At 41.6% G+C, this 27,607-nt stretch overlaps 1 protein-coding gene across 1 annotated transcript in view; it reads right to left on the reverse strand.

Annotated features, from left to right (window-relative positions):
- suclg2 (succinate-CoA ligase GDP-forming subunit beta) overlaps nucleotides 1-26,316 on the reverse strand; it is a 96,725-nt gene extending 70,409 nt beyond the window's left edge. Inside the window, exons 1-2 of the mRNA XM_037101960.1 lie at nucleotides 26,167-26,316; nucleotides 3,821-3,962 (exon numbers count right to left, since the gene is read on the reverse strand). Coding sequence (XP_036957855.1) covers nucleotides 3,821-3,962; nucleotides 26,167-26,316 — 292 coding nt within the window. The remainder of the gene's footprint in view (nucleotides 1-3,820; nucleotides 3,963-26,166) is intronic.
- Between the last annotated feature and the right edge of the window lie 1,291 nt (nucleotides 26,317-27,607).

Consider the following 27,607-nt stretch of genomic DNA (forward strand, 5'->3'; position numbering starts at 1 on the left):
TTCAAATCCCGCTCTCCATGAGCCATTAGCTGGTTGTGAGTCACCCATCTGCCACAATGTAAACTCTCCCCTAAGACTTGTCAGTCAAGTTAAAGGGAGGCAGTGGTCCATGTCGGATACTCTTTTTTATGTTTTGATTGAGGAGGAGAAAGGTTTTAAGCTATTTGTCCTCGGCGGTAATAGAACAAATCAATCTGTGTCCACTTTAGGAGAGTTGGACCACTTTTCAGTACATGAGAGGAGCGAGAGGACTTTCTCTATAGCATAGCTGCAATTGAACTGTCAACTTAGCCACTTCATGGTTAAGTGAGTGTAGCTGAGAGGAGAATACCGGTTGGTGTATTTATATATCTGTGTGTGTGTGTGTGTGAGAGTTGTTTTGTGTTCATACGGGCAAGCTTACCCCACGCATGTCATTCATCTGTGTCTATGCGCCCATGCTTGACTGCTTCTTCCTATTGTGTATGCAGGGAACCAAGGACTCACAGCGGGATATCAGCACCACACAGAAATCCATTGGAGTCGGTCCTGGTCAGCTCAGATACCCAGACCATCCGTATCCACTGTGCAGAGCCTTACCCTGTGTTCATTAAGCTGGAAAGCCATGAAACAGAGCTCTGTCCAGGGCTGGCTTTACACCCCGCTACCCCCTCTTGCGCCCCTGAGAGTCAGAGCTCGCCAGTCTCAGTTTCACATTTCAGCCCAACAGATCACTTATAGAGATTACTGATCTCCCTCTTTGTTCTTATTCTCCATCACACTCGTGTCTGACCTAACATGGCCCGAGAGTGAGCCGTACACCTGCAGGCGAGAGCATGAGGGGACGCAGTGTGTATCTGAAGAAACAAAGCATCAGTAGACTCTCGCTCGCATGCTCAAATGGCGAGCCAGCCACGGTCGCCAAGTGTGAGAAACACACACACACGCACGAGGACACTGACCACAGCTTGGCGCACAAATGGAGATGTGAAGATAAAGCAGCTCTGAAGTGCACTGTGGGAAACAGAGAGGCTGATTTATTGAGCCAACCGCAAATTACCGTAAGAGCTGCAAAAATCTGCGTTGGCGCAGATTTTCACTTTAGCTGGGAATTTAAGTGGTCGCGGCCACAGTCGAGTTCAGCTGAACGCACCGCTGCAAATTAAGACCTGACGCTAGGCTATTTAACGCGTGTCTTGTCCATTTCTGAAAGGCAACGGAGTGCGAAAGGAAAGTGTAAGTTCTCTGCCACTGTGCTTGAAATATTGGTTGAAGAAACCAATAAAGATACTTCTGAACCGCAGTCATGTAATTACCTCTACTGCAGTGGACAATCCGCAATGATAAATCATTCTCATCCTCTATTTGTATAAAGATCCTTTTCCCTCTGCACATGAACGGTTCTGCACTTCAACATAGAAAATGTCCCAAAATAGATTTTACAATAACCCAAACATGCAATTTTGTGCAGTGCCACATTTCATTTGCCAGGAGAAAACTTCAATAACTTTGTCATAACTATGAACAAATTCCATCTGACTTTTTTTTCGCATCTAGAAAAAAAAAAAAAACAGTAAATCCCGAGAGATAAGTAAATCAACTCTTGAATGCGGCCCGAGTTTTATTAAGCTGTCTGCTTCTACTTCCCAAGTTTTCTGTCTCTCCATTTTCTTCCCCCATCGAGCCAGTATAGGTACTGTCATGAAAATATATCTCCTCTTCCTCCTATTCAGTTTATCTTTGTCTGCATCGTAACCAGGGCCAGTGGAAGCAGCACCCCAGGCGCTGGAGCCCGAACGCAGCAGTAAGAGTGGCACCTTCCTGGCTGACAACCAACCTATACGCACTATCAGAGAGCCACCACTGTAGTTGGAGAGGACACTGAATAAAATATACAGCTGAGGGTGGAAATACACACAGTATGTATAGGGCAGTTTGGTGTGTGGGAAGGAAGTCGAACAGGGAACGGAAGAGAGAGCTATGTGGGGGTGCACACAAATATGTGCTAAACCCTCTTTGTTCATGCGCGCACAGTGTATTTGTGTTACAAGAATAAAATTACAGCTTCAGTCACTTCCTTACATGGCTTCATGTGGGTGCGTAGCTACAAAATTTCCAAGTTTATCCTATGAATAAAAATTAATGGATTAAAACAAAGAAAAACAAAAACAAAAGAAAAAAAAAAGCATGCGAAACACAAGAAACTGGACACGAGAGGCTGTGAAACAAATTAGCAGGGATGAGTGCGTGATGAAAAACCGAGCAGGCACGGCTCAGAAAGCTCAGAAAACACAGGCCTCCACATCGAAGCATACGGCATAAAGACACGACTAAACTGGAAAAAAACTTCAACCCTGATTAGCCACAGCCATTTGCACTTCCTCTAGCGGGGCAAGAGAGCCATGCAGCACAAATAGGGCTGTTAATGTTTCCCAGTGTACTGAACAGCGGCACAATTACACAGTAATTACAACCCATCACAGTTTACAAAACCCAACAAGTCATTATCAATAATATCAGTAATAGAGCATCACAGAAAATACATGTATTGTGTGTATGTATTACAAGACATACATTACATCATGTGTAAATCTATACAACAGAACAGTTGTGCAGCACTGTGATGTTGCGGCCATGTGTACTGCATGTGTTTCAGCAAGCATCATGTGTTGCTGGACCAGAGTGCACTGTGAAATAATGAGAACGCATCTACATATCCCGCTTTCATAGCGCCATGTCATCAAAAAGACTGCCGTGTTACTGGACCCAACAGAGACACTAAGCTAATCTCAAATCAGCCAGGCTGGAATGGGGCTGAGAACTGTTGTTTTTAAGTAACGACCGCAGCTCTGACAGCAGCAAGTGTTGAAAACTAAAAAGTGAAAATAAAACTGAAGAACTAAAAGCAAGAATTTATGTTTTGCTGGGGCTCACTGACTTGATACTTTGATCAGATTTTTTTTTTCCAGATTTGCATCTTATACTTGCCAAAATGTAAAACATGTACACTGGCAAAGGTCTTACAAGGCCATGGCTGCTTCTGATCATACACCAAAACTGTTTCAGATGTCCGGCTTTTTCACAAACCAAACCAAAAAAAAAAACAAAACAAAACAAAACAAAACATATTTTTCGGAAAATAATATTTAAATCAATGTTTAAATTAAATGCACGAAATGTGAGGGGAATATCTGTGTTTCTATCAAATATGATACCTCGTCAATCTGATGTTTTCTTTTTTACTGCTAATCATCTCGCCTGGCGATGCCACGTCCTGCACAGTCGTCCTCCTGTTGTTCTGTTCTGTACATGCAACATCTATCGCATGTCTGTCCGTCTCAGGAGAGGAGACCCTCCTCTGTGGCTCTTCCTGAGGTTTCTTTTTTTTTCCTGTTAAAAGGGTGTTTTTTCTCACTTGAAATGAGAGTCTAAGGACAGAGGATGTCCTTTACTGTACAGATTGTAAAGCCCACTGAGGCAATGTGATAGTGATTTTGGGCTATATGAATAAAACTGATTTAAACTGATTATCGGCACCGTAACTCAGATATCCTATTGACACTAGGGCTGCATAACCAATCAAAATAAACACAATAACCACATTGCGATTTTGATTTTATTTTGATTAATTGTTCGATTCTCTCCCAAGAATGATCATTAATTAATCACAATGATTTTCTTTACTATAATGTGTAGCACCAATTGACACCAGTATAAAAATGGCCAGTTGTGCCATTCTCTATCCAAGTGGACGCAGGCGAACTGCATGGCTCCTTGTGCATGTGTATGTGTGTGCTTGTGTGTGTGTATGTGTGCGTATGTGCGTGCGGCCTCTACTCACTGAGTCTCTTTGCAGCCTCCAGGGCCTCAGAGGCTGTGTCGGCCACATAGAAGCGCTGGACAGCCACGCCGCTCTCCTGCATCAGCTTCTTGCTCTGGTACTCCTGCAGATTCAGCCATCTCCTGGGACTCAACCAGGTGCACTGGAGGGGAAAAAGGGAAGGAGGGGTGGCAGAATGAGTAAGCGTGACTTTAAAGTGAAAGATACTAAACGCAGTGCAATAACAAGATATCATCTTGACGATTTGTACTTAATGATAACAGTTTCACCCGCACTCCCTGCTGAAGTGTTTTACATTATACAGCACTACAGCATGTCTAACACCTGCCTCTGAGTGCACGGGCTACATCCCTTCTCCTCTTCCCTACTCCTTGCTCCTCGCCTCTCCCCCCTTCTTCCATCTCTCTCTCCCCTCTTTTCCCAGTAATGAGGCAGGCAGTCGGGCCTAAGCTGCAGGACAGGTCTGGAGCCGTTTGCTCCATCAGCAGACGCAGGCCCTGTCAGCTCCAGCTGTTGTTGCTATTAAAAGGAAATTGGCTTTTTAATGTGACGGGGAGACACAAGCTGTGTACCAGTTAGAATCCCTCCACACCAGCACACGGTACAATGTGCATGGGTGTGTGTGTGCGTGTTTGTGTCGAGTGTATGTATGGGCATGTGTGCGTGCGCACAAATGTTTTCACAGGGAAGATCTTCGGGGAGTCGTTAAGGAGCGAAAGGCCATTAAAGTAAAGTGAAAACAAGGATTGTGAGGTAAATTATGGTTCCGCATATAAATGATGCTTCAGTGTGTGTATTTCCTCCGCCAGTGAAGATCTAACTAACACGACTGTAACATCTGCATCGCACTGCCGTTTGTTGCTGACTAAGTTAAACTGACCCAAGCTATTATCCACAGTTACTGTGTTATTCAAGGACTTCTGCATGAACATAAAGGAGCGTACATGCACATTATATAGTGCAGAAGATGGCGACAACTTATGATACAGTTAACATCTATTTGTATAGTGTGTTGTATACTACCAGAATATTATTAGTAAGACTGCGTCAGTGAAGGAAAATCAAGTGCTCCAAGACACCTGCTGCACTCGAGCCTGCGCGGTCGATACTCTGCACTTCACCACCACCACTCGTTTTCAAAAGAGGTAGCCAGCTGCTACAGGTTGGCTCCATGCTTGTCGGTGGGAAACATACATTTCTGTGGGGACACACAACTCACAACCTGAAATATGGCAACTGCATCAAGCAGTGCACCACAGCTTGAAATTGAATCCGCGTCCTTCGAAACCGACCGGCAAAATATGTGGCAGTTGGGTGAAATTATTAGAGGCGGCGAAGATGGACAACCGACATGAGCCGGTGTTACAAGATAGAAAGTGTGAATATTCAGTTGACCCTTGTAAGAATATGGAACTGTGAAAGAGGGAACATTTTTGCTATAAGGCTAATTATCAGTAATAATAGGAGAGATATATTTATTTACCCTTTACTCTTCCTTCTGTTGCTCACAGCAGCGAATTTTACACTTGCATGAAGTCACACAATGTCTACAGGCAACATGTCTATGCTCTGTTATGTTGCATCTCATTTAGGACACAGCAGCACTAAACTGCACTTACTAAACCAACGTTTTGAGGTTTAGGGAACTGGCAAAAAAAGTTCAGCTTATAAACATGCAGCTTAACATTTAAATTATGTTTGTCAAATCCTGTGAAGCATACAGAAGGTTCCTTGAGTCAACAGCTTTCATGCTAGCGATACTTTTTTTCGATTAGTCAACTAATCTAATGATTAATTTAACTTTACATGACCAAACAAAAGTAACGTAGTGACTGTAACTGTCTTTGGTAACTTATATGAGGAAAAAAATACCACAGTCGTACGCAGAGAAGCGTCTTTCTTTCCGCCTGTCCTACCGACTCTTCGTCACACTTCTGCACGAAAAACAGCGTCTGTCCCTGTCTAAAAACTTAAACTCACTCAAGTGGTTGTGTTGATATAAATCACTGCGACTGTCAGCCCTCCTGACCGAGACTTCAGTGAACCCTCCCCACGAGTGACAGCATCAGACAGCATCATGTTTACTGATGCCGATTACGTAATTATGTAATTTAGAACAAAAAACGTAACTTTATCTCTCTCCAGAATGTTTGGTGGGTCAGGATCACAATCACTACACATTATATCAGCATCCATATGATTATAAACTGTCCGCGGGTTTAGATTGACAGGGGGGACACCGGGGAAACACCTTGAAAACACACAGATGTCATCATCATGACGTGGACCGTCACGCCTCTTTAGGAGCGGCAGCGCTAGCTTTCTGTGTGAAATTACACGGCGGTTCATCTTTACTCCAGCAGTGCTTGGCTCTGTGTGAATGACCACCGGCGGAGAACTGGCAAACCGCCGCTGCGGCATTAATGCGGCGTCTCTGTGTGAGAGGAGCTATTCTCAGCCTACGCAGGTCCTACCACTTCCGGATATTCGCCTACCCAACTTGAGTGTTTGGGAGGACGGGTCGTCCCAGCCCTGGGGTGAAGAGACATCATGTAAATACGAGAACAAAGTTCCAAAAATATTTTGCTGGGTACGTTATATTTTTGAGGTTTATAAAGTTGAAAGATTGACAGTTGTGTTCTCACGAGTAGTGATTCATTCAATATTAACATAGCAAAAGATGACATTTAAAAAAAGACACAAGCACATGCCTGAATGCGGGCAAATATAAACCACTAGAATCACCACATACAAGGAAAGAATGAATCCAACAGCAACAAGGATAGATGAGCTGAACAAGCAAATCTTATTTAAGACTTACAGCAGGACCCAAAAACAGAAACTGTAACAACCAAGATGTTTTTTGTGGATATGTGTGTGTATCCACATGCACCGTGTGTGCATTTTTAGGCTGCGTTTTGATTTGCACGGTATGGTACGTGACAAGGCCACTCTGTGCCTTAAAAAGGCGTCAGTCACTCCATCATTCATGAAGGCGAGGAGAGCATAGCAACACAAGGGTGTGGTGGAGGGTGTGAAGGGTTGAAGGGCAAAGTATTTGTTCAGTGTCCGCCAACCATTAAGTGTTGAAGGGAATCAAATGTAGCCCCCACTAACCCTTAATGGTTATTGGTGATTAAAGGCTAATGGGCTTGACATGGTCGTTCTAATAGGGCACAGCCAAGCCAAACCTTTTTTTTTTTTTTTTTTTTTTTTTTTAAATAAAGAGCACAATCATCAACGGGACTTAACTGAGAACAAAACCGCTCGGCTGGTAATTCACAATCCATGCCAAAACCAACCCTCTCTGTGCCACAGCACACTGTATTAGCATGCTTTCACCATTCCAGCTCTCATGAGAGCCCGTCAGGAGACCTCATTAGAGCCAAAATGGCTTGTTTTCTAGGAGAACAGTACATGTTGCTCCATATTGGCCTCTTCTCTCGCATAACTGAATACAGTAATGAGGGGCATCCACGGGTCACTTCTGCAGTCTCGTCTGCAATACCATACTATTCACATGTTTCAGTTATTACAGTTTATATGTATACATGTCAGCTCTGCTTTATATTCTATCCCCCATAGCACTCTATAAAAGCCACGACTGATGATGCTACTCTCTCGCCGGGGTCTGGAGGGGTTCAAAGGCAGGGCAAGAAAATCTGCAAAGAAAAGAAAAAAAAAAAAAAAAGAAAAAGCAGGAAAAATTACCACAGAAGTTAGGAGAAAACTAAAATTGGTCTGGACAACATGGTTCAGCCTGTATTGGAGCAAAACCTGGTGCATAAGACTTTTGGCATTCCCTCTTCTTCTGCCTGTCGCTCATTCTTACGTGTCCACTTTAGCGGAACATATCCCACGGCCTTAACAAGCCAAGCTCCACAGCAAGTTTTCTCTGTTTGGTGGACTCATTTGACTGCTGTCAGGTACCTGCAGGGACTCCTCTCTTAAAACATCCACCTCCCTTGCCATTCAAACTGTTTGCCTTGGGAGGATCAGCTCTCTGCTGCCTGGGTGCATGTCTCCATCTGTCAGTCTATCTACACTACATTTCACTCAAGAAAATGGCAGGAGAGAGCCCGTCACAGGAACATTTTACATGTCTTTTCAATGATCAGATCACACCGAGACAAATGAACCGACAGGTCAAACCCCCATGATTGGATTTTGAACCTAGTGACCTGAAACCATCAACATGTGATCAAGCTTTGTCTGTGATCAGATGTTGGTACAGTGTGGAGAATAATGGGTTGATCAGCAATACCGAACCCTGCAGTCAATCTCAACTCTGAGCTTATGAAACTCCTAAAGCGACTTCGTGTTAGAGACAGCGATCCATCAGTGACGTCACATTGTCGTCACATTTGGCTTCACTTTTAGAGAAACCGAGAGAGGTTTAAGATAACATTAGCTGCATAAATCCGCCTGCTGGCCACCGGTTCCAGCTCAACTAATTCATGCATCACTAATTTTATCCAACAATTATTTATAACATTGCCTAGAAAGATCAATGGGATCTAAACTTTAGAGCGAAAGTTCTCAACAACAGTTGCCTGGCACACTCAATCATTAAAGATTATTTCAAGGAGAAGGGAAACCATATTGATCAATACATTAAGTCCTAGTAAGGCTGAGAATAAAGGACATGTACACTGCCTCTTAGACAACCATTCTAGCTCGCAGAACCACAAACACGGTGGGACGATGTCCTTAAACCACTGATGGATGACAATAATGTGACCTGAAAGCCGCGGCCATAAAACAAGCGGACAAGAAATGTTTCGGTCCCAATTGCTGCCAAAATGAGGACGCACCTTTGTAGAGACAGAGACACAGATGGGGTTGCACAATTTATTGTCTCAGCATTGACACTGTAAAGTGTGTTTGCAATGCTCACACCACATGACGCTCAGTGTCAGGTGAGGCAATTCAACTCAGCTAGGTCACATTTTTAGATGTTTCTTTATGTTTTCAAGGCATAAGAACCAACAATTAGATTGCAGCACTTCATAAATATTAACTATGTTGTCAATCAGTGGTTGTAACCATGGTGACTTGCACCTACTGACATAACTACATAGCCTCCATTGAGTTATTCAAGGTATCACATGAAGATTTAAGATGACAATATTAGAATATAGCAGACAAACAAAGTACTGCAGTTTGGTGCAGTCCTAAGTAACGGTAATGTGAATCTCCCATTAGCCTTCCCCAAACCAGCTAACTAGGAAGCTCAAACCAGTGCATATAAATTAAAATGGAATAACATAGAGTAGCGAGGGTGAGGAGGAAAAGAGCCAAGCAGACTTCCCAAAATAACGGCGGCTGCTGCTTAGTGGAAGTCAAGTGGGGCTGGAGGTGTCCCTCCAGGCACTGACAGTTACCTTGGGCAAAACACTGGAGAATGGAGAGGCACCTAGGGCAATTTCTAGTATATACCAAAACCGCAGACAATTTTTATCAAAGGTGGCCTCTCACTTGGTACTCTAATAACAACATACCTACCTACGTATGCAGCCTGCATGGAGTCAGTCATCCAGAGATGAATCTTTATCCAACAACTGTCTGTATAGTGTTGCCTATAAGTCTACACATTCATAATATATCTGTAACAATATAATTTATTTATAAAGCACTATTCTAAAACACACTAAGCAATCTACAGTAAAATTCAGAACCTTCAGCTGCAAGACTGGTAAATAACTGGTTTATTACGCTGCATATTATTCAGTTCTGTTCATGAACACTGTCACCTGTGTAGCCTAGTGTGAGTCAATTACTTTTGCTTGTTTCTTGTACTGCAGCCAGCTTTAGTCTATCACCTTTAACAAGTTTAACATTAGCACATAACTACATAGATATGCAGAAACCATTCAATGTTGCTCTCATTCTGGTAGTGATCCTTCATATACTTGATTTTACCTTCAGATAAAGCACCAAAAACATGTTTGAGGCTCTGTGCCAAATCTAATTGGGAAAAATAATGGCATAGTGTTAACTGTAACACATGCCATTCTGTATTTCACAGTAGACTATTTTTCTTAATTGCCCCTGTGCTTCTTGTTTAATTTCAGAACAACCTCTGTTTCATTCTAGATAGACAGATAGATTACCTTTTTAATCCCTGAGGGAAATCAGGCAGCGGGTACATTCAAGTACAAATACAATCAAAATAGAAGGGCATATATAGAAAAGATAAGAAACAATCAAGTTTTATAAACAAACTACAAACAACAATAAAGCACTAAATACAATTTTAAAAAATAGGCAACGTTTTATTTACTCGTCAATGACAGCAAATCATATCGCTACATAAGGCTAGCCGGTGTCTGAACGCATCAAGGAAGCAGATGACACATTCTACCAGCAACACATTGTAATTTCATTCTTAATTTTCATTTAAATTTTTTTGAACAGCATATTTGAAGCATGTGACTGTTGTTTTTCGGTGGGGTTTTTTCCTGCTCAAAGTGCAGACAATAGCACTTTGCTGATGGGACATGTTCACTTTCTTCTTTTGTGAGAGTGCAGCTCATGTTACTAAAGGCGAAAACCAAAAACAAATGCCAAACAAATATAAAATACTGCTGACTGATACAACAAAGGATGAGGTTGACACTTCCTCACCTGGCTGGCATGACTGATGCTCCAATGGATGACACGACTGACTGGATGTGTCATTTAACTTTTGGAACTTCACCTTTGTTGAAATCAGTCCTGTGTAAACGCTGCATTCTTCATTATGCTCTGAAGATGGTCTGACGCCAGCATCTCGGTTACTAATGAGCAGAGGAACAGCAAAGACAACTGTTTCTTCTTGTCGTTGTCTGCCCTCCTATTGCGCTGCAAAGATATTTTGACACCTGTAGGTACTCTTGACAGCTGAAATTCATCACTAGAAAGACGAAGTCATGCTTGGTGTTATCCACAGCTGGTCGTTAAATCTGTCACGGCGATGTCAAGCGATGCTGTAATACGCCCTACATGTAGGCACATCTGGCTCAGCGATCCAGCGTAAAAAGAACAATGACGGAAAACAGGAGGCCTGTTGCTTTACCCGCCAACACCTTCTGTAGGTGATGTTCTCCTTATTTACAAACCCATGAAACCACGCAGCTTCTCTAATGAAAAGAAATCTAATTTGTGAAATCATTAGAAGTACTGCAATAATACTCATTTTACTTTGAGGCGGCGACGTACGAGGAGATATTTCAGGCATCCAGGGTTTTCAGAAGTCGACTGGCGGCTGCAGTGAAAATGCTCTCTCAGCAGGATGGTTTTTCACGCGCGTACGACGTTCTGTGCGTTGGCGTCACATGTGCACCTGGTTCTGAGACTGATTAGAGAAACTCCAGTTCTCCCTGAGTCCTTGTGCAGCTGATGTAACGACTCCTTCCTCTTAAAAAAGGTGTGAAAAACAGAGCGAAGCGTTCAAATTAGGGGCTGGCATTACCTCGGCAATGCTTTGAGGCACTGAATTCAGACCTACAAAACATAAACCTATATCACTGTGAAAATGTTCAGGGAACTCCTGACTCTCCATCAACAGGGTTTTTCTCAACCATTATAAAGTTTCTGCGAGAGAACAAAACTAACTGAATGACATGACTGACTCATGGTTGTTGTTGGAGGCGAGTGAACATCTATAGCAAGTTGTATCATTAAACTTTTCTGGCTGTTGATTTTTATCAGCCTGAACCTTTTCCAACCTGTAAAGACATGTGAAATAAAGAAAATTCTAAAATAAAATCAAGAGGAATTTAAGTCCTAGTAACAAAGTATGTCCATACAGGGCAGCTCCTCCTATTATGCGACTCTTAATAGACGTATCGTATAGAGCTGAAAGGATTACTCGAGTAACGCGAATAATTCGATCCCAAAAAAATGGTTAAAGCAAAATCTCTGTCCCGAGGCTTTGTTTAACTCCTATCACCTGCGTGATGAGGTCTCCTTAGCTCGGGGATCATTTTTCCACACGGACTGTTATTGCAGACACACACCACTACACTCAGAATTGAGTGGGCGTGATGGTGGAGAGCCAAGAAACTGTCTGTAAAAACGTAGCCTACCATTGCTAGCTAGAACGTATGGTGTTTGTAGAGGCGGTAGCCTGATGTCGGTATGACTTGGTATCATGTTAAGATGTGGAAACTAATTTGTGTTAAATTGCAAGAGAGTAATAGCCTACACCCAATTCTCCTTTCCACACACACACACACCTCGTCTCTCTCACTCTCCCTCACGCACGCATGCACACACAAACAAACACACACCCTTACTCCTGCTGTTAGGAATAGTTGGAATAAATACCTGTATGGTTTTTTTTCAGGAATAAAAGCCAATTGCTTGGTCTATTTAACATTGCTGTCATTTTTGTTATGCATTATTTGGTATTGTTGTTTAATAATGCAAAATTATTTTTCATTAGATTACCCAATTTAATCGATGGGACAATCGGTAGAATACTGGATTCTAAACATATCTGATAGCTGCAGCCCTGATATCGTATAAAAGAAATCCCTCCTGAGCCCTTCTTGTGAAATACTCCACTTCAAAATCCCCTTCAGACTCATCATGACCACACCTATGTTTCAGTCGCTCCAAGTCAAGCACTTAAAGCCATCAGACAGTCAAGTCATGATACTAAGGAATAATCTCTCTGACTGCTACATGTCTGCCCTGGTAGAACGCAGTAAGTGGTGAATGGCAGTACGGCAGCAAGGCAGCAGGCAGGCGGGCAGGCAGCTGGTCTGCAGTCCCCTGAGACGCTCTCTCTACAGTAATTATCATCAGTAGCACTCTGGAGACAGTCCTACCCCACTCCCTCTACCTAACTACTGCTCTACTTGTTCTCAACACACACACACACACACACACAGAGAAGACACACATGGGATGCGCTGTACACACTGTGGTGGAAAACAAAATTGTATGCTCTGACATTAGCCCTTGATGAAATAAATATCCGCGGCGAACTCCTATACACGCAAAAGCACTCAAGATCTTTCTCATGAATGCATCCAAGTGACAAGAAGTGGGGCACAGCGGCAAAAAGCGAGTGGTGACAACGATAAACAGCATTATTCTCTATTAAAATACCGCACGGAGCTGAGGAGGAAACAAGGCGAAAGCGAACAGGTCTCATTCATCGCGCATATTAAAAGTAGTCAGGATTTCTCAGGAGGATGCCCTCAAACACAAATAGAAAAAAAAAAAAGGCAGATAATTGGAAATGCAAGCTAACATTAGCTACAAGGATGTATGAACGGATAAGCAAAGAAGCTCTGTCTGCTTTTGCTTTGCAGTTTTTTGTTCAGATGAGCCCGTCTGATGAAACACTTGGCTGACGTGAAAACACCGGAGGCTGTTTTCCAAAAAGGTCCACAAAACATGTACCTGGCATTCCCTCTTAGGTCAGGGACGCGCACATTTTCCAGGAGATCCCGGAGGTAAAAATATGCCAGGACTCAAACCCATGAAGACGTGCAGTATTAATGTGACACAGCCCCAAAAACAGCCCATCATTGTCTCCATCAAGTTTTTTGCACCGTGTCTGCGTTTCCATTCTGATGCAGAGGCAACAGCGAAATCCTTTACAACGGAATTCAAATCAGGCAGGGGGAGAAAGAAGCCGAGGCCATATTAAGGAAGCACTTATTCCGTGAAAGAATTTTGCTTTCAGCAGGCTTGCAGCAAGAGTCTTGGCATTCAGCGAGTGATCCCCAAATGTCACGCGCGCCGTGGCAGGGTCGGATACCAACTTTGTCTACCCTCTTAGAAAAGTGCTTTTTTCTTTAGAGCCAAAAAACAAAATGTCCTACTTTCAGACAGATCTTAACGGTTTCTTTTGATTAATGTTTTGATCGGAGTGTCTTAACTTTGAGGACGCTCACAGCGAGGTGCAACCCAGTTACATTATCAGTCAGTCAAGATTAAAACAAGCTGGTGTAAGAAGGGGGGGGAATAACATTTGATACCCTAAATAAAGCACGGTGTAATGAGAGTTGTTCAATATGTTTTCATTTTGATGGGTTAGCTTTTGATTAATTAAATCACCACTTTCAGCTGCTGCCCTCAGGGTAACAGTACAGAGTCCCCTGTGCTGAAAAGAACATCATTTGTCCCCGTTGCCATAAAATATCTTAATCAGTAAGGACAGCCACCCAGCACTTTATATCTGGCTCAGTCCTTCACATAGTCCTTGTGCTATTTTAATGTAGCTTATACTCGTGTGTAACTTTTGTACACACAAAGACATGCAGAGGGTAGACAAAGTATTTTCTGTATTCTTTTCAAAATTTAAATAAAAAATGTCCAAATCATGAAAAAAACCATTATATATATGTTATATGACATGCAACAATATTTGTTCATGAATAGGAGTATCACAATTCTGATTGTGAATCAAAAGAAAGACGGATATAAGCTACCGATTATGGATTTCTACCATCCCTTCCTACATGTGTCTGCTTAAAAAGACCACACACCTAGCTTACCAGTAGCCTGCAGCTGTACCTCCAGACACTTGAATGAAGACAACTGGCTGGTACTGGAGTTGTAGTTTATTTTCTTTTTTCAGAGATCCTGTATTGACTTGTTTGGGAGGAGGCTTGACTCTGGACTGATTTGAGAAAACTAACTTTCCTTTTCTTTTTCTTTTTTTTTTTTTTAACCTAAATTTCTTCAGGGAGAATTGAATGAGAGTGATGCTCTCTTTTCCAAGAAGGCAGTGATCCATCACACATTTACACATTCGCACCAGGAAGCTGCACAGTACCATGAGCAGCTCCATTGTAGTGGTTGGAGTTAAGGGCCTTGCTCAATGGCACCTCAGTGGTGGTAATGAGGGAGGGGCAAGTGAACACCTTTCACTTTCCCCTACCAGTTTCTAGCTTTTGTTGATTATTCTTGAATCCCAGAAAAGTGGTATTTTTGTTGAACCTTGAAATCTTCATGTATGTAAAATATTATTTGAACTTGTCTAAACCCAACCTGCAAAAAGACACCAAGATAAAGTCAGTAAAGATTAAAATCCAATCACAGATTTGGAGAATCTTGACAGCTCTGTTCAAAAATGTTACACAACCTTTGACTTTTGAAGTCTCATCCACAGTCATATACTGTATACTGCACTTATACTGTCTCCTACAGGTGATATTCAGTAGTGTATAACACTCAAATGTAACTGTAACATTCCATTGAGAGGATTTTTGGGAGTAACATTTTTTTTTTCAATTATAAAAAAGGATGTTAATCTTTAGACATCTAGAACATGTTATTATGTTTACAGAGCGTAAAAGTGTTTGTAAAAATGTATAACAAAACCGGCATTAAAAATGATGTAACATGTATTCTTTGTGGTGGAAAAATCAGACAAGGCTAAAGATAATCACCTCCCAACAGACATTTCCTAAAAAACAAATTGACATTTAAAAAACATTTACAAGTAATAAATGAATAAATAAAGAACAAAGAAATCTGAATCATGGAAATGTACTGAATAAACTATGCCTCCATATTGGCGCTCTCGTCACACAGCACTCTGAGTGGCTGTGCCCTCATACAAAGACACTGAGGGCAGACAGTGCTACAGCAGCAGCTGCATCAGATTGCCAAGTCCTTGTCGCAGCTGTACTTATCCACAAGTAGCACTGAAGGTCAAAATCTTGGTATCGTCAACAATACTCCCAAAACACTTCTTCGGCTGCTCCATATGGTATTCAGCGCAGCATCGTGCAACATCAGGACTTCTCCTACGCGGCACAAGGCCGTGCGGCCTCGTGTTTGGTTGAGAGCAGCATGCACAATGTCAAACCACACTTGTTGTGAGAAGTGTCATCGTGGTGAGGGGATGTCTGATCTTGGCACTTTTGCAAAGTCATTTCGACACATGCCACCACTTTGTCGTTTGCCCTTCTGTTAAACTTAAGGAGTCGATATCCTAGGGCTAATTTAAAGCAGTTGTCTTTATCACTATGAAAGAGTGGAACAATGTCAAAAAGTCACCATCTGACAGAGTGGCTCTGGATCCCATGGAAATTTATTAGAGCCATAAGCCTTAATTTACAGGGGAAGGTTACAAAGCAGGCAATCACCTTTGATCAGGCCCATAAACAGCAGCCAGTCAATGCTGCGCTGCTCGTTAATCTGTCACTCAAAAACTCAAAGGGTTGACACCGCAGGTCAAAGAACGCATTTGTTTCTTGAATGGAGGTGAAGGCAGACAGGATCCAGCCAATAGTGAGTGAAGATGTGATTCTGCCCTGGCAGTTGGCAACACTAAGGGAACATTATCTCTGAACACAATCCATCTATCTGAGGACGTCAGCACTGTCGTTTTAACAATCCGGCCAACGGCATCTTATATTAATGCCATAAAAGTGACACAGGCGGTAATTAATTTTCAATAGTAATCAATTATGAATACATCGAGTCATTATGGTAAAGATGACTGCAGTTATTAATTTGATTGCTCATTTGTGAAGCGTCCTGGTGTTCATATAATCCATAAAATTATTGCTATTATAAGCTGCCAAAAGACACATTTTCTGCTTCAGTGTATCATTATAAAGTAAATGTTGAATCAATAGCTAATAGACAGAATAATGAAACCATCCGTGTTTACATTGGTTCCTTATACACCTCACTGTCTGCCACTGGTTGCCCGGGAGAAGGATGTTTTAACTGGTGATCCATTTCTATTATGGACCAAAGGATTGCATAAATGTTTTTTGTTCATATGTTGTAGTTACTTGTGAGGAAAACTTTACACACAACATCACTACCTGCTGAGCTGAAAAGATCTGTTGATTGATCCATTGGTAAAACAAAATTAAATAAATTTGAAAAAATGAAAAAGTCATTTTTTTTTTTTTTCAAACCAAAATACATACATAAATCACTGGTTCCACCAATCTTTCTTGTCATCTATATATTATATCTATATTATATCTAATATTTCGTACAATTAGTTATTTGAGTAACCAAGAAAATTGTAAATTAAATTCATCTATAATGACTATTACATGCAGCCTTATCAACAGGTATGCAAACCAATACAATAAGAACTGCAAGAACTACATATTTTTTTTATTTTTAAAATTTGATTTTTTCTTTGTTTTTCAAAAACCAAACAAACCAAAAAAAAACAAACAAACAGGGAAATGATAACTTAACACTGTATTAGTAAGGACATATTTGCTGTGCAGCATTGTAATATCAGGCGTATAAAATATTTTTCATTGCATTAAACTGTTTATATGTTGATGATTCTGATACCAGTACAAATCCTAAATTCATGCCCTACCGCGCTTTCTCAAACTGTGTTTTTCTGTGTAACTGACATCGGTGTGAGGACCTGTGGTACCCAGTACTCTGCTGGATGGAGTACAGCAGCGGACCTTCTGGGAAAAACTGCTCTGATTGATGATGTGGAACACACATGCAAAGTGGCCGCCACCGTCGCTGCTGCTGCTGCTGCTGCTGCTGCTGCTGCGTGATCCAATCAATATCTTATAGGACACCTGAACAAGATCCTTCATCACTCACCACCCTTCAGAGGTCAATAAAAAAGTAACAAATTACTTTATAGAGTTTTTTTTTCCCCCCAGTTCATAAATTATGAATACAGATGAAGCACTGTGAGGAGCTGCATTAAGGCAGGAGAGAACGGAAGGGATTCAGGATTTACCTTGAGCGAAAGACACTATGCCACTCACACAGAGCCTATCACCATTAACAAGTCTCAATGGCTGGACAAAGTGCAGCTCCATTAGGGGGAACTCTCAAAATGTCATTCCCAGAGAGTCTATCCCAGGGAAAAAAAAAGGAAAAGCCGATGCTTTTCTAGTGACTGGGGCTAAGGCATCATTGTAAGCAGGCATATTCATGAGTAATGCAAATCACTATTGATGTGGCCCGCGTGACACTCCTCTAAGAAGACCAGGAAGAAGAAGCTTACAGGACACCAGTCAGTAAGAGTTCAGAGGGGCCTTTGAGATCACTTTAGGACTCTGAAGGTCCTCCTAGTGTCTGTCCTTCTAATGACCACAGGGTGTTCCACTCCCATTAAAATCTGCTCTAGCAAATTTTTACCTAAATTCCTCGACAAAAACAAAAGAACAACAAAAGGCACAATCACCGCAGAAGGTGCAGCAGAAACATGAGCGTTAGACTGAAACAAAGCAGACCTTTAGGAAAACTTAAAACCTGATGCACTGAGGCACTTTTCACATAAAAGCCGTGTGAAGACAAGTGAAGACAGCTGACTCTATTTTTAGCCACGCTAGTCGTGCTGCTCTATGGATGGCAAAGTCTGTCTGTTGATCTTAGCTGCACTTTGTGCACGGTGATAATTAGCAAATGCTAGCATGTCAAGAGACTTAATTAAGACAGTGAACATGTAAAAATGTTATGCAAATGTTTTGTCATTTTCTTTTTAAACAAACAAGATTTAAAACATTTGGCATTTGATGCCTCTGGTGCTTTCAGGTTTGTTTTGGTGGATTTGTCCTCTTAAAAAGGGAACTGTTCTGGGTTGTTTGTTTTTTTGTTTTTTTTCTTTTTAAGATAAAGTAAACGTTTACTTTGCAGGATTTGTAAACAAAACATTGAAAGTTGGCCCAGCCTCACTGGGGAAACCTCATACTTGCACAAGCTTACTAAAGCTAACCAATGACATCTACCTGCCCAACAGAAAACAGGCCAACTAAGCACTGCTCTTCTTCCCCCATCCTCTCCTCTAGCATTTGGCAGCAGGCGAAACCCAACCGCAGATCCACTCTCTTTGGAAAGAACTCTGCTGCTTGGCATTTCGCCTCCCCATATTTGCATTTTTTCCTCTCAATCGCGCTGTTGTTGTTCGCATCTTTCTCATTACAGCTAGCCAGCCAACTTCGTTTCATGCCTCCGAGTTTCAACACAACTAAGTTACGGACGTATAATGCGGGTATGAAGACCTTTTAAACCCGGCACAAGGACCTATGTGGGGAGGGTGAGGGGTGACTGCTTTCTCAGCTGGGTGAGATCAGTTGGTGAGAGCGACAGCAAGAAACTGCAGTGTATCCTGATGTTTCACTGCTGGCATCATCATATGCAAATGCAGCAGACACGGCCCAACCTTACAGTATACCATTAAATCCAAGGAATGGTAACTAATGAGAGCGCTTAATCTGATAGCCAACCTGGCCTCGACAAGATTGAATTTAAACATTTACCTATTATAGACCACATTGGAGATCTTTTGAGCACAGCAGGCGAACGACTGCTTCCAAAGGCACTGAATATCTCATTTTATACAGCGGTATCCCCAGATGTCTGCTAAGGTTAAAATCCTCATTACTCGTCATGGCCAGACCCTAACCCCTTTGAAATGACACTGCCTTATTAGTGACGACAAATGACTGCAAGTTAATTAACCAGAATGCTCCTTAAGGGGCATTATCAAATGTTTAAGAAAATTAACAGATTGCCAGTTCACCAATTCTATGTAATTGATTTGTTCCCATTCAGGTTATGCACTCGCCTTTTTTTTTTTTTTTTTATCCCCCATCCATTTAGCTAACCATCCGGGGAGAATTTAAAGGGGAGCTTTATAGTGTCCACTTCCGTGAGCACGGGCCGAATCAGAGGGAGCTAGTACTCAGAGCGACTATCAAAATCATTGCCGTACTGATTGCGGCGGAATGTTTTTCTGCTAATGAGGTGGCAGTTTGCTACTTAGTCGCAACTCATAAATACGGGCCGTCTTGCAATTAGACGAGCGCTGTGTAGTAAGCCGTGAGTGGGGTGACACACAGCGAAAGGAAAACAGAGGAGGCAAAGAAGCAGAGCTGATGTGGATTTTCTGCATAAACAGCGCGGTGTGAATCACAGGCACATCTCCACTTACAGCCAGCCATGTGGCAAGTGCATGCCTCGTGAGGCATTGGTGGGTCAGCTCAGAGAGCCTGGTCGCCTTTAACTGATAAGGTAATTGAGTATTGATGGCAGATTGGGTATGGCCAGCGTAGATTTGGATGAGGGGTAGTGGCAAAGATAACAGGGATGTAATACTGGGAGTAACACATGAGGCCATTTTGCCATTTGGTTTAATCAAAAGCGTAATGACTCATCCCCACAAACATAACACAGGTTGATCACTGCAGAGTACATCCAGGCTTTTGCATCTATTCATCTTGACTTGCCTAATGCCCGTACCACGTTCTGATGATGCCAATAATCGCGATGAATATTCAGCTTAAAAAGATTAGACAAATCAGGTACGGTCACAGGTGGGGGAACATAAGATGTACTTTTTTGGCTCTCATCACTGCTGCCACGCACTTGTTGCTTTCTGCGCCCTTGCTCCTTAAAAAGCCAAGGTCGTGTCCGGGCCATCATAACGCGGCACGAGGAATGACATCTGTCTGTTAGGGAGCGGGGAATAGAGCGGTAGAGCAGAGACAGAGGCGGGAGCAGCAGAGCGTGGCTCCAGGATTTAGATCAGTGAGATTTGCGTCATTGGCAGGTCTTTAGGCAGGGCAGGTCTAATCTCCCACAGACAGGCTTAAGAGAGAAAAACCTGACTGTTGTGTCTCTACAGATAGGGATATCAGTAATTAGCATAGTTAATAAGAGAGGAGAGTGTGCGGACTAGGGAGTCAGTGTTCAAAGTGTCGAGTCTCAGAGGAAGATAACTCGGTAATAATGAGAAGCCAATGCAAGGATGTGCAATTGTGTCAAAGTTCACCGACATATACATTAAGGCAGGGCAATATATCATTATTCTTATCCAGATATGAGACCATACATCATCTTTGATGTTGGATATCATTATATCATGATAGGGACGTGTTTTAAAGCTTTTCCTGGATTTAACGGCTGCATTACAGTAAAGTGATGTCATCTTCTGAACTCACCGTTCTATTTGTTTTTCTTTAACTTCCCTTTACCCACTCACTCATTGTAACTACATCACTGGTGATCATTTGGTTATTATCTTGTGAAAGTGGCAATACTCGTCTCTACTAAAACTGTGTGTATGCGTTTTGTGAATTTGTCAAAAATTTTAAAGTATATACTCTATCTATTCCATGGAAAATTAAGGGGGTTTAAAAGATCCATAGAAAATAAATTAAAAGTTACTGAGCTGACTCTCAGTCAGGTTCAATCGAGCATCTCTGTGGGCTCTAGAGGAAAATTCAAAGTGTCAATATACACTGATCAGCCACAACATTAAAACCCCTGACAGGTGATGTCAGTATCATTGATCATGTCGTTACAACGCAGTGTTCTGTGAAGTAACCTTGGGTCCTGACATGTATGCGTGTGCCCAGCTGACACACACCACCCATCCAGACACCACTGCAGGCCAAGTACACCCCCTCATGGCGAGGGCAGACACCACAGGACGCCCCCCGGAAGTCTTCTGACCGTGTCTCCACGTCAGACTTGTTTTGGCTTTACAAGGGGGAACCCATACAATATCAAGCAGGTGGGCTAAATGTTGTGACTGATAGGTGTGTATATGTATGTATGTAGTGTGTTGCAATAAAATATTAAAATATTATTTATAGGCTGTATCACCAAAGCCCCGATGTACATTCAAGTCCACATATATCAACTTGTTTACAGGCAAATACCCCGGAGGCACATTCATGAATTGCAAACTCAACCATGGCAAATCAATGGCACTACAGGAGTGATTAACTGCTGTTATCATGTGACTTGACGTGTCCAAGTCGGGTCTCTGAAAAGTGCGAACTAAGTTTTATGCAAATGTTCTCAGAACTTTCAAAATTATCATGGAAACAGTGTCTCTGGGAGGAAAAAACTGCAGGGTCAAACTCTGACATCCAGGAAAAGTGTCTGGGGCTATGCAAGTTTAATGTCAGTTGTGAGGAGACACTTTAGGGTAGCTCCATCTCTGCTGTCTTTATTGCCACATATTGTAGCAGCCTTCTTACTCCGTCACAAACTCACTCAGACGGGCTCAGGCTGCCAGACCGACGCCCTCTAAACAACGTTCACAGGGGGGGCGGCCCCGGGCAAACTCACAAATGAAGCCCAAATCACACTTACGATATGTTTGAAGGTCTCGTTTCGAAGATGATGAATAATCATGTATGACAGCTGAGCGAAATCTTCAAAATTCTGCACTTTCGCTAAATTACAGCTGTCAGCAATCACTGACATTGTTTTTCCAACTGATTTTCAGCCTCGGCCTCACTTTTTCCTCATTAGCCGCACAAGATCAACAGCACAAGTTAAGCTGATAGGAGTGCATTCACTCAGTGCATTCCCCATTTCAGAGGCTGCCAACATTTCCTAATGACTGCAGCCCTTCTAAATTATTGAAAAAGCCTAAGCACCTCACCAGCTACAGAAATGGCTATTAACCTTGGTGAAGCGATATTCAAATCCAGTTAGAGCTAACTTCGTCCTGCAGTATCCCTTGCGGGGAGGAAATGTAAATGTGTTCTTGCTGAGACAGATGGGGAAGCCGCCCGTCGTTTGAAGTTCCAGCAAAAGAAGTCGTTGCAAGCAGAGGGCTCTCCACCCCCCACTGTAAAATATTCAGGACCCAGTCTCATTGAGCCACCTCTCTTCCCAGTGTTTCCCTTCAAACCACGCTGGGTTTTGACACTGCTAGGTTAATACTAAGCAGGCACACCTTACAATTTTTTATTTTTTATTTTTTTTTTTAAACGTAGCAAACGTTTACAAATTCACCACTGTGCAACGACAGTGAAAAACAGCCTGAGGATTATCTCGCTGTGCAGACAAGAATTCAGGAGATTTGATTTATGAGAGAGAGGGAGAAAAAGAGAGAGGGAGAAGGAGAGAGCAGAGAGAGAAAAAAAAAAAAACAACACACACACACACACACACAACATCCCACTCCCCTTTTAAGAGCATCCTGGAGCCAACCATCTGAATATTGGGATGTCCTCTGCATTGTTGTTGACAAATCATCGCAAATTGAATTCCTCAGCTTAGCTGGCACACTGTCAGAGCTGATTTGATTTTTATTGTAGAGATACCTGGCTGTCAATCCGTTCAGGCTCTGATACTGTGCTACAGACCAGAGAGAATCCTTCATCATTACTCTTATCACCTGGCTCTGAGTGAGAGCGAGAGGGAGAGAGTGAGGGAGAGTAGTACAAGTAATTGAAGAGAAGCTGGTACAAAAACCAGTAAATGTGAGATTATACATTTTGAAAGCATTTAGCTTTTGTGGAATTACACTACATTCTGCACACCGCTGACAACAATACATTTCGCTGACAGACCTCCAGATTGTTGCAGATTGCATGGAGTCTCGCATACATGCAGGTGATGCATGAACATGAGAATACAGAGTAGGTGTTGCAAAGCAAAGCTGGAAAATACAACTTACACACAAGAGGATAATTCAACACAATAAATATATATACATGACTGATATCACAATAATGTTATACATTTATACGGGCGTTATATAAGCGTTTGTTATTATCCACTACTGCTTTTCAAAATTCTTTAATTTTATATGTAACAACCCTTTAAATCTAAATGGATAAAGTTAATTTCTAATGCAGGTGTGTAACGTCTCGACAGTTTTAGATGCATTTTACATGACCCCTAAAGCTGCACAGTCCTTGTAATTTGTGCTTAATAATAGTTATTATCTTATCCGTTAACTGCCACAATCCTAAAAAAAATTCCTCTCAGCCACCTAATCAGGTCTAATCAGCTCTGACTTCAGAGCAGCTTTCATACACGTCCTGAACAGTGATTTAAGGAATACAAATTGTTGTCATTCTTCAAGAAGAAATTCCCTCAGCTGTTTGACCTGCACTGAAATCTGCTACACATTCAGTCAGGGTTTTAAATTACAAACTGCCAAACCTGGTGTCAATTTGTCTTACTTGCGTTAAAGGTCAAATTCAGTACTTTTCAGTGCCTTCAGCCCCTTTCCTGTTATCAGATTTTGTAGTAATCTCTGCTTTGTACCACCAAGAGGCAGCATCTAAACTGTTGCTCTCTACTAAAACCTCAGCTTCAATCTCTCATATTTAACTGTCTATCTGCACCAAGTGAACAAAGCAACAGAATGTGGGATGCGTGTTTCTCTGATTGTCTCAGGTCTAATTCCCGGTGTTGGACACTTAACATTTTCACTCTGCTGCTCTATTGAATGGTTACTACTTCAGGTCATTAAGTTGTTGGTATTTCCCACCTTTGTTGGAATTGATTTTTGCTGTAGTTAACAGTGTACATGACCATGCATGCAGGATTTAAAGTAAGCTAGCCTAGTGATGGACTGCCTCGACCCTCGATAGCATCATAGTGTCTTCACTGTTGCATTAGATTGTAAATGTCTTTTGTTTTAGTTTTTTTTAACTGCTGTTCAGACAGAAATATGTATAAAAATAAGCATTTGTCATTTTTTCCTGATTAAAAAAAAGCTACAATGCATCACAAAATAGTCAGCAGGGGCCCTAGATTGCATCTTGATGACCATATTAACTTGACTCCTATTACTGGGGATATCTTATTCTCATTTGGGGTGTCAGTATCACTTAATGTTTTAATTCAATAGTGCTTGCAATATCAAAAACAACACTTTTATTCCAGTTCAGTGTTTCATGCAAACCATTGTGTTTCAGGCACACCAGCTATCAAAATCCCCCTATTATGCTCACTTTATACCTTTATCCACATATCAAGATAAAAGGCTCCAACAGGGCAACAGGCAAAAATCAGACATGAAAAAGTAAACATGACACGAGATTGCCAACTGTACTGCTAACACAGTGCCAAACAGTGCATGTCGACTTGACTGGAACAGTGTTTACACTACCAACAGGTTCCTGCTCTGTCCTTTTCCTAAGGACATCTGTCCGAGTGTCACAAATATTTATACCGACAGGATTCCAACAAAGACTGGATCTCAGATCCTGGCCAAGAAAAAACATGTCAAACTGGGGTGGTGCTCATATCCTGAGCTGATGTTGATAGAGAGAATAGAGATACAATTAATTTAAGTTTCCAAGAGGAAATGTCTAACAAGTGCTGGGCCCAGCTTCATAAATATAAGAATGTATTGCTTATTGATATTCATGAAGAGTCTTTGGGTTTTGGACTGCTGGTTTGACAAAAATACCAATTAATGTCACTTTGGGCAGCGGGTAATTGTGATTAAAAGTTTTCGCATTTTTTGACATTTTGCAGAACAAACAATTCATTATGAAAATAATTGGCAGATTAATCAATAATGAGATTGTGCTGACATCTGGCATTTAATACACAAAACACAGCTCTGCTTTCTTAAAAGTGCACTTGTTTGTTAGACAACATGGATCAGGGGGCTTTACTTCTGATTCCCTTCAGTTGATTTGGCAGTATATTTGTTCCATTCTTCTTCTTCTTCTTTTTTTTTTTAATCATTAAGGCCGAATGCTTTGTTTGCAAAAAGGATGAGAATGTAACCGCAATCATTTTCTCTTGTGTACAGAGACAGACCTAATCGGATAAACTCTGTGCGCTGGGGTTCACAGCTCACAAACAGACACTGGAGGATCAAAGTACACAAGTTAAACATTTTACTGTGTTCTTATCTGGAACAGCCGCAGTACTGGTGGCAGCGTTCAGGTATTTCTGCCTAACTTTGCTTTAGCACTAAGCTGTGGACATGTTAATATTAGGTAATCACAGATTAAGTCACAATACTGTGAGATTCTGTAATAATCAGTGCGCTGCAGGAAATCATCTAACAACACATCGCAAAATAATCTTAATAAAGGCAAAGTACAAAAACGATACATTTTCATCACACGATATGCCAACATATTGCCGTATTGACGTTTTATCCAGTCCATTAATACTGGACCAAGTGCACACACAGTCTGCTGTAGAGGTATTAAAACTACACACATACTATATATTGTAGAACCCCAACTAACATTCATAGGGATTTTGCACCGTTTTAACGATTTGCCAGTTCACAGCTTATAAACCTTTAAAAATATCACGTATCCACACACAGACAAACATGTCAGGTTACTGTCAAAGTGGCAGATAAACGCTCAGATCTTTAGCAAGGTTGTCCTCAGTAAAGCTCCTGTTCAATGGCTGACTTATCCTTCAAGAGTGATTACAACTGTACAGCAGCACGGACATATTCTCGGTTACATCAGCAGCGGGCTGCCTGTCACACTCTTCAACTTTGATCTGTCAAACCTCCCTCTGCTCTCACATGCTAGCCTGCTAGCCGCGCGGCTACACTGACAGCTCCCCGAGGCGATGACAACGGACACGCGACAGCAGAAACCACCCGTGAGAGGTGAGCACCGCGTTCACTGTAATGTAGGCTGCAAGAAAACCTTGAGTTTGTCGAGGAGTATGTTCTTAGAGGTCGCTGTCCTCAGTCCTCTTGCTGCAGCCTGGGATGCCATGGAAGCCGCCATGTTGACACGGAAGACCAAAGAGGGATGACGTCGCGAGCATGTGCGAGTTAACACAGAGCCGTTCATAGGTCAAACGGCAAACGGGGGCGGGGCTTAGAACAGAAGCACCACGTCACACACAGTTCACTGTGCGTTTACTATACTTATGATCTAAACTGTACAGTTAATGACATAGTGAGTATATTCTTATTATTTTTATTATTTACTATTACTACTTTAATTGTTATTATTATCATTATTGTTGTAGTTATTGTTATTATCACAATCGTTATTGTTATCATAATCATTATCAGCATTTTTTTCACCTTATCTTTAGTTTATTCTCTTTTTGTCTTGCTGTTGTGTTATACATTCTTATCTGTAACTCAGTCACAGTTGTTCTTTTCCCTCTGCCTGTGACTGATAAGCTGTTGTAACAAATGTATTTCTCTGCTGACAGATTAATAAAGATCTTATCTTGCGGTCAAAAGTGGCGGTAGTAGTTGTAGTTTAAAGCTAGTCTGCTTAGTCCAGTGAAGTATTTGTACCTCTAAAATCTATGCACAACCTGCAAAAACTCCCCTCAAATCCATGGGTGGGAGTCACGGAGTCCAGACCCCCCTTTCTGGGAAAAAAGAGAAATTTTTCCCTCTCAATATCTTCAATATAATCAGTGAAAACACATTATTTGAACATGTATGCAATGAAAAACAGTTGTGCTGATTAAAGATGTGTGACCTGCACCTCACACACCTGCCTGTGGACCTTCTCTGAGTGTGGTGGTGCTGGTTGACCATGGTAATTGGATGTTTTGCAAAGGTTAACTTTTAAGAAAGGTGCTATTTTTCTTTTGGGACAAAGCACAAAAAAATGCTTGGTTTGGTTAGAAAAACACTGTTTTGCTTGAAATAGCTCCCTGTTTAGGTGGCCACAGACACCGCTGTAGATGTCCTGAGGTCTCGTTAAAAACAAATGGTTCTGTCAACACAAGCACAGCTACAAAATTCCCAGGACTCTCCTTATAAAATATTCTGAGGTGTCACATTTACAAACATTGAACCTAATTTACCTCTACCTTAATAAATAAAACACACTTATAGTTAGGACTGCATTTTGTTCTGCCTGTTACCTCACAGTTGAATCTGAGCCAAAATATTGGTACTTTACATACTGGTAAAACCCTAAACCCCATTAAACCCCCTTTTTCCTATTGTTGTATATATTTCATTATTGTTGTATATGTTGTGATTTGTATAATTTTTTTTAATACCTATTTATATTGATATTTATATTGTCAAACAAAGAGCTGATATCTGTGTTTTGTTGTTTCTGAAATAATGACAATAAACATCTATTCTATTCTATCTTTCACTATCTA

The sequence above is a fragment of the Acanthopagrus latus genome, chromosome 6 (genome assembly GCF_904848185.1).
Source record: "Acanthopagrus latus isolate v.2019 chromosome 6, fAcaLat1.1, whole genome shotgun sequence".
NCBI lineage: Eukaryota > Metazoa > Chordata > Actinopteri > Spariformes > Sparidae > Acanthopagrus > Acanthopagrus latus.